This window comes from Ylistrum balloti, unplaced genomic scaffold (assembly GCF_031769215.1).
Source record: "Ylistrum balloti isolate Yb309-2 unplaced genomic scaffold, AGI_CSIRO_Ybal_v1 Utg370138, whole genome shotgun sequence".
NCBI lineage: Eukaryota > Metazoa > Mollusca > Bivalvia > Pectinida > Pectinidae > Ylistrum > Ylistrum balloti.
In genome coordinates this window covers 837,423-845,946 of record NW_026782146.1, presented here as the reverse complement: position 1 = coordinate 845,946, position 8,524 = coordinate 837,423, and the positions used below count along the sequence as shown (strand labels likewise).

General features: G+C 38.2%; 1 protein-coding gene across 1 annotated transcript; it reads right to left on the bottom strand.

Moving 5' to 3' along the window:
• Window positions 1-474: 474 nt before the first annotated feature.
• LOC132550668 (uncharacterized) lies at window positions 475-8,228 on the bottom strand. Its single transcript, XM_060214760.1, has 7 exons — window positions 8,071-8,228; window positions 7,365-7,458; window positions 4,251-4,387; window positions 3,602-3,689; window positions 1,875-1,960; window positions 981-1,107; window positions 475-618 (listed from the first exon to the last, which is right to left on the bottom strand). Exons 1-7 carry the CDS (start codon window positions 8,226-8,228, stop codon window positions 556-558), a joined length of 753 nt encoding a protein of 250 aa, XP_060070743.1. The 3' UTR covers window positions 475-555.
• Window positions 8,229-8,524: the final 296 nt, after the last annotated feature.

Genomic DNA, 8,524 nt, shown 5'->3' with positions numbered 1-8,524 from the left:
TCTCTGTTTTAACTACCTATCTATTCCTGGGGTTAGTACACCCCACCTCTCTGTTGTAACTACCTATCTAATCCTGGGGTTAGTACACCCCACCTCTCTGTTGTAACTACCTATCTAATCCTGGGGTTAGAACACCCCCACCTCTCTGTTTTAACTACCTACCTAATCCTGGGGTTAGAACACCCCCCCCCCCCCCCCCCCCCCCCCCCCCCTCTCTGTTTTAACTACCTACCTAATCCTGGGGCCAGTACACCGCCAACTCTCTGTTTTAACTACCTACCTAATCCTGGGGTTAGAACACCCCCCACCTCTCTGTTTTAACTACCTACCTAATCCTGGGGCCAGTACACCGCCAACTCTGTAGGATGACAGTCCATTATACAATCATTGTCCTGTTGCGGCGTAATGACTGTGATATCAGGATAAGGTCTTTAAATACCTTATACCCTAATAAAGACAGATCTACCACTGACTGTAATTTCTGATATATTGTATTTACTACTTCTAAACTGCAATCATTTGTGACGAAAACGAAGTTAGACCTTATTCTTTTATTTAACTTAAAAGTTTCTTCCGTTCAGATAGAGGTCCTCTTCGGAATATAAACATTGTTCCGTCCTGTAAAATAAAATGTGAAAAACGACCAGAAAAATGTTAATCTATTTCACATCATGTTGGGAATATATATTACACTTCTATGACTGATTTATTACCAATATATTCAAATAAAAAAACGTGGAATTGATCAAGATATCCGACGAAGCGAGAATGAACATTTAAAGATCAACATGCAGTTTTCAAAAATTCATTCAGAAATTCAATAAGTGGTGAAGTATCACTTGATTGAACAGAACTTAGTTTAATTGGTAAAAGATATCCAGTGGACACACAGACAGTATTACCAAATTGAAATATTGTAGTGAAATTTAGCAATGATGATGAATTGGTGGAACAGATCTAGTCTGTTTGTAAGTGCTCACCTTAACCAGCCCTGGGATAGCCACTAAAACTTCTTTATGTACAATTAAGTTAGTTCCTCGTTCTTTTCGGACGGCAAGCTTAAATACCATACCAGCAGTGAAGTAGAGAAAAATTAGGCTGAAAAATCTGTGGGATACAATAAAGTCTCTTTCTAAAAATTTGTTTTCTTGAGTATACATTCTGCTCGCTAACAACAATAAGAAGATATATCAATGAACATGTTAATATTTAAACATTGATACGAGAGTCGTTCTTCTTTACATGTAGCTGTCAGACTGATTTCTCAGGGAATACCGAGAGATCTTTAGTTGTGTGTCCAGGCATATATATATGGATATCGGACCCGGTAGGTAACAGACCAGACGGGCAGAGTCACGGAGACGTGAAACCTTCATCATCATCATCATCATCATCATCATCATCATCGGGTAGGTAGCCGAGAACACATTAGTAGTGCAAGTACAACATTTAAAGAAAATTTCGTTGCTTGTTTTTTTTTTTTTTTTTTCTTAAATGAATTACACACTCATTTTTCTGGAATATCAGGAATTGTTGTACTTTGTAGAATATCAGTATACCTACAATGTTATCTGTTCTCTTTAAGAAACTAAAAAAAGTCTTGTCCTTATTTCACTATCATGTCAACCATGGTTGATGGCGTTTAAAAATTGTCGGTGATTGCTTTATTTATCAATGGTTTTCTATGGGGGTTTTTTTTTTTTTTTTTTGTTGGTTTTTTTTTTTTTATAAAAAATTGTGTATATTATTCAGGAAAACTAAGAAATACACTAATGTTTAAGAAAATCGGATATTCTTATTTTTTCCATCCTCGAAATACTAAATCTTCAATGTATCGGTAGTGTTTTATCAGAAATGTGACGTCATATACTCACGCTATACAAATGATGGATCCGATGGAGAGTGAAGACCCGGATGTTTCAGCTTGGTAGCACGCTAACTTAGACGTTAGGTCGAAATACTACAAAATATAATTGTACATAATTACGACTACACATACTCCTGAATTATCTATGACACCTATTCAGTGTTATCCTATATCATATGCTTCACCAGGTCGGTCCATAAAAGCAGATTTCAGAGGGGAAATCGTTCACTGAACTCGTATTCAAATATTCTATTTAATTATTGTCATCTTTTTTATGAATCGGGGGTTGTAAACACCTGTACCATGAGTAACACAAAGCCGAACTTGCGTGCCAGTATGACAGTCCTCGATCCCATGACGTGGTTGATAAGAATATAATACAAAGAATTTCACTTTGTTCCAATTTTGCAGTGAAATGTGAGGTTGTCGAGATAGAGATATAGCGATGTTTTGTACTGAGTGACATTTTCATAATTGACCAATCAGATCAAAACATGTTCGTTAAAAAATCATTTTTCTCCCAGGATGCATTGTAATACCCTTATAAGGTGACCTGGCTGGTAGAGATTGTAGAGCTATATATAACAGAAGTAAATATTACTGTATTTTATTGGGTTACAATATCACTGTATTGTATTGGCTGGTAGAGATTGTAGAGCTATATAAAACAGAAGTAAATATTACTGTATTTTATTGGGTTTGGGCCAAACTTGATTTATTTATTGGTGCCATTACTTTTCTGAAGACTTAGAATCTGGCGGAGTAATGATGGCAGAGAACGCTAATGAACATTAATGGAAGGGACAAGGAAAGCAAGGGCACTTTACCATCACCTGCCAACCTTTACCAGTGAGGAGTAGATGAGGAGCCAAAGTGCCAACTTTGCCAAGAACGTGAGACCATGGGACATATCCTGTTAACATGCAAGACCGTGCTAACACAGAGTCGGTACAGGTGGAGGCACGATCAGCGGCTTTGGGAATAAGCAAACATATTCTCAAGGTCGTAGTAAAGACGAAAAACACCACTCATACGGTTGGTAAAACTGGGTAGCAGGAGAACGAAGCTGCGGGGGGGAGATACTGGCATTCTGGAAGAGGCACAGGGTAATGAGGGGAAAGGAGCCTAGGAGAAGGTGGAGGGGGATGGCATTCTGTAAGAGGCAAAACCATGGGATATGAGACAAGATCGGTGCCCTAGATGGAGTGGTGCAACCAGGGTAATGAGGGGAAAAGTGTCTAGTAAGTAAAATTCACGGAACAGTGTCGGGAGCGAGGGTGGCGTATGGCGTATTTTCTTGTAGAAATAGGTTGCAGGGGGTTTCCGGCATGCTCAGTCTGGAGGACACTACAGGCTTTGGGTGAATTCAGGGAGACACGTAAGATTGCGGATTATTAGCTGATGCTGTGGAACGTGCATCACGCTGGTTGTGGAGTAAACGGGACGAGACAGAAAGCAATACATTAATGGGTATTGAGTTGATTGCTACTGTCAACCCATCATTACGAGGACCTTCCAGGACAATGGTTTAAACGTCTAGAGACTGATGGACCCAGCTGATGATGTTAATGAATACACAGCGCCAACTGTATAGGTACAAAGTGTGTTCAAGCAGGCATCAATGAATGTCAAGAAAAATGCAATACAACATTTGTTTGTGCCTTGTACAGAGAATCCTTTCGTATGTTTACTCGTGCTGCGACCACTGTATCACTAGTCAGAAGTATTACTTACATACATGCCACTTCCGCTCGGATTCTCACCAGTGGCAGAGAATTGTGCACTCTGTTGGGGATCACAGGTGAGGGTAACGAAGGACTGTCTACGGAAATTAGAATATCGTCACGTTAACACAGTCGGTCAAAAGACCATAAAACAATAGCAAAGACTTACCAAAGACACGCAAGTGAATTGCAGCTTTATATACAAATTTAGAATTAGCCACAGTATAACCAAACATTGTACAAAAGACATAAAGGAAAAGGAACAATGTGAACAAAAGAAAGAGAATCATCTAATTCATCTGCGGCATCGCACAGATAAATCAAGGTCCACCAATATCAGTTAACGTTCTCAAAAAGAGAACCCGGGCAGTTTAACCATTAGGCAAACTAACTATGTTAGACGTTTGTTTGATAAAGCTGACATTTGTTTGCTATGTTTGACGTCGTTTGTTCATAATATCAGCTATTTGTTTGATAAAGCTGACGTTTGCAATAATAAACCTTCGTTAGCTATATCAGATGTAGATATTGATACAGTGAATAATAAAACAGAAATACTTTTGTCATGTTTTAAGTTTGTTGGCTAATGAAGACGCTACACGAGACGTTGGTTCTCTATATTTGACGTTCCGTAGATAATGTTTCTTTACTATACTAACCGCTTAGCTCCACCAGTGCCTGCGTAGATATAAGTAATCTGTAGCTGGCCGTTACTGTTGTAAGAGAAATCCGCCGTGTCCTGGAGTCCTATAGGGAAATACTCTGTGTTGTTCGGATTCTGATGGACGTCACATAGCTAAATAAACAACATCAAAAGCAATCAATTTATTGGTTAACATTACACTGTATTTCACGTTAATTTCACACGGAAAATATTTCAAAAATCTATATGATATGTGTTACTGTAAGCTCTGTAGGGTGATATTTTACATGTTGTACTGTAAGCTCTGTAGGGTGATATTTTACGTGTTGTACTGTTAACTCTGTAGGGTGATATTTTACGTTGTACTGTAAGCTCTGTAGGGTGATATTTTACGTGTTGTACTGTTAACTCTGTAGGGTGATATTTTACGTTGTACTGTAAGCGCTGTAGGGTGATATTTTACGTGTTGTACTGTTAACTCTGTAGGGTGATATTTTACATGTGGTACTGTAAGCTCTGTAGGGTGATATTTTACATGTGGTACTGTAAGCTCTGTAGGGTGATATTTTACCGTGTACTGTAAGCTCTGTAGGGTGATATTTTACAGGTTGCACTGTAAGCTCTGTAAGGTGATATTTTACATGTGGTACTGTAAGCTCTGTAGGGTGATATTTTACAGGTTGCACTGTAAGCTCTGTAGGGTGATATTTTACATTTGTACTGTTAACTCTGTAGGGTGATATTTTACGTTGTACTGTAAGCTCTGTAGGGTGATATTTTACGTGTTGTACTGTTAACTCTGTAGGGTGATATTTTACATGTGGTACTGTAAGCTCTGTAGGGTGATATTTTACATGTTGTACTGTAAGCTCTGTAGGGTGATATTTTACATTTGTACTGTTAACTCTGTAGGGTGATATTTTACGTGTTGTACTGTAAGCTCTGTAGGGTGATATTTTACGTGTTGTACTGTTAACTCTGTAGGGTGATATTTTACATGTGGTACTGTAAGCTCTGTAGGGTGATATTTTACATGTGGTACTGTAAGCTCTGTAGGGTGATATTTTACGTTGTACTGTAAGCTCTGTAGGGTGATATTTTACATGTGGTACTGTAAGCTCTGTAGGGTGATATTTTACATGTTGTACTGTAAGCTCTGTAGGGTGATATTTTGCGTGTTGTACTGTAAACTCTGTAGGGTGATATTTTACATTTGTACTGTTAACTCTGTAGGGTGATATTTTACGTGTGTACTGTAAGCTCTGTAGGGTGATATTTTACGTGTTGTACTGTTAACTCTGTAGGGTGATATTTTACATGTGGTACTGTAAGCTCTGTAGGGTGATATTTTACATGTGGTACTGTAAGCTCTGTAGGGTGATATTTTACGTTGTACTGTAAGCTCTGTAGGGTGATATTTTACATTTTGTACTGTTAACTCTGTAGGGTGATATTTTACATTTTGTACTGTTAACTCTGTAGGGTGATATTTTACATGTTGTACTGTAAGCTCTGTAGGGTGATATTTTACGTGTTGTACTGTTAACTCTGTAGGGTGATATTTTACATGTGGTACTGTAAGCTCTGTAGGGTGATATTTTACATGTGGTACTGTAAGCTCTGTAGGGTGATATTTTACATTTTGTAAGCTCTGTAGGGTGATATTTTACATTTTGTACTGTTAACTCTGTAGGGTGATATTTTACATTTTGTACTGTTAACTCTGTAGGGTGATATTTTACATGTGGTACTGTAAGCTCTGTACGGTGATATTTTACATGTTGTACTGTAAGCTGTGTAGGGTGATATTTTACCTGTTGTACTGTAAGCTCTGTAGGGTGATATTTTACGTGTTGTACTGTAAGCTCTGTAGGGTGATATTTTACGTGTTGTACTGTAAGCTCTGTAGGGTGATATTTTACATGTGGTACTGTAAGCTCTGTTGGGTGATATTTTACATCTGGTACTGAAAGCTCTGTAGGGTGATATTTTAAATGTTGTACTGTAAGTTCTGTAGGATGAAATTTTACCTGTTGTACTGTAAGCTCTGTAGGGTGATATTTTACATGTTGTACTTTAAGATCTGTAGGGGGATATTTTACATGTTGTACTGTAAGCTCTGTAGGGTGATATTTTACATGTTGTACTGTAAGCTCTGTTTGGTGATACATGTTGTTCTGTAAGCTTTGACCGGTGATATTTTACACGTGATACTGTAAGCTCTGTAGGGTGATATTTTACATGTTGTACTATAAGCTCTGTAGGATGAAATTTTACGTGTTGTACTATAAGCTCTGTAGGGAGATATTTTACATGTTGTACTGTAAGCTCTGTAGGGTGATATGTTACATGTTGTACTGTAAGCTCTAACCGGTGATATTTTACATGTGGTACTTTAAGCTCTGTAGGGTGATATTTTACAGGTTGCACTGTAAGCTCTGTAGGGTGATATTTTGCAAGTGGTACTGTAGGCTCTGTAGAGTGATATTTTACGTTGTACTGTAAGCTCTGAAGGGTGATATTTTACATGTGGTACTGCAAGCTCTGTAGGGTGATAATTTATATGTTGTACTGTAAGTTCTGTTGGGTGATATTTTAGATGTGGTACTGTAGGGTGAGATTTTACGGGTTGTACTGTAAGCTCTGTAGGGTGATATTTTAACACACACACCCAACCCATCCTACAGATCATTTACTATTCTTGGCACGGTTAAATTCTCGGACCTGTACGTGATATGTACAACTTGTAATCAAATTTTTAAACGTTTCATTGTCACCTCGATAGACTAGGTAATGACGTTGGTGTACCCGTCCTTTCATATCATATAACAGGCTTATTTCGCCCACTCACACATTCTAAAGAATAAAAATTTAAACTATATTATGTCATTTAATGCTAAATTATAAATCACCAGTTTTAGCGAAGTAGACACACAGAAAAAAAAAACGTATTATAGTATTCCACAAACTCTGACAATTTATATTTTCTTATCTCCTTTCTGGTTCACTGAAGAGTTCCAAAAAGATGAAGTATTGGTTTGTGCTCGTTCTATGTTGTATCAGTTCCTATAATAATGATAAAAAATCGAACGTTTTCTAAGATATATAAACAAAAAAAGACATTCCATACCGCTACGCTCAGACAACCATCGCCCTCATCGAACGCTGAGCAGGGATTCCATGAAAACGCGTCATTTCCGCTGTCGGGAAATATGTCTGGGAAACTGAAGACAGAAGAAAATGAAAACAACAGATAACAAGGGAATAGGTCCCAGGGACGTTTTGTCATTTGTTTGGTTTTCGCTTGTTGTTTGTTTGTTTTTATGTATTAGCTATATTGCTAAACATCCGTGTACCGTAATATAACGAACACCACATGCCAAACAGCCCATGTGATAAATTATGATAAGTTAATCATGACAGCCATGAAGTAGAGTAATCTTTTACTCAAAGTGTGGATGTTAAAATGAAAAGGTTAAAAAGTTTTATTTTATTCAAAAGTTAAAGTAGCACGACATGTGTGAAATAATGTCACTCTGTGAATTGACGTCATACGGATGGTATTGTGACGGTCACTTACTCCAATTTTGATCCATACGATCGGGAGGCGGGGCCGGGGAGTGAAAATCGGGAGACACCCGACTGAATCGGGAAAGCTGGCAGGTTTGGTGACCAAACTGTCTACATAGAATCAGTGTAAAACATAGGGACACGACCAGGACGCTGACTGTTGTCGGTACTGTGTTTATAACAACCGTACATCAGGCCACGGTTACCCGGGGATAGCACTTTCACATCAGATTAATTGAATCAAAATTAAGTAAATTTATATTTACGTAGGATTTTTCGGGTCATTACTATCCAAGCTCGACAGGTCCACCCCTGCTCCATACGGGAACTTGCATGCGCATGCTGATGTCTTCGTGCACGTGGGGTTGGCAATGATCACGTGATGCCCAATGCTAATTAAAAACACAATCCGTATCGTCCACATGGTGGAGGCCACATACACTCAAGACATAAATGATGATACCGGCTCTTTTTTCAGGTGATGTGGTGATAGTCCAATTATTGTGAATTAAGATAGTGACACATTTTGCGCTCACGTGAGTAAATACACAAGATACATTGGCCGTAAACAATTCGGGTGATAAAGAGGAGCTTGTAACGATAAAACTCCGGGATCAATCATATGAGTGGCACACACTATTTAATAGGGACACCGAGATTAGTAAAAGTCTTACTAAAGCTCGAAGTTTATCAAGCGTTCTAATATAGTATTTGTGTAAT

Coding starts and splice junctions, on each gene's coding strand:
- LOC132550668 (XM_060214760.1), bottom strand. CDS start 8,228: ATGTGGACGATACGGATTGTGTTTTTAATTAGCATTGGGCATCACGTG. Junction 7,459..8,070: donor AATGACCCGAAAAATCCTAC/GTAAATATAAAT, acceptor TTCTGTCTTCAG/TTTCCCAGACATATTTCCCG. Junction 1,961..3,601: donor CGAGCGGAAGTGGCATGTAT/GTAAGTAATACT, acceptor TATATTTTGTAG/TATTTCGACCTAACGTCTAA.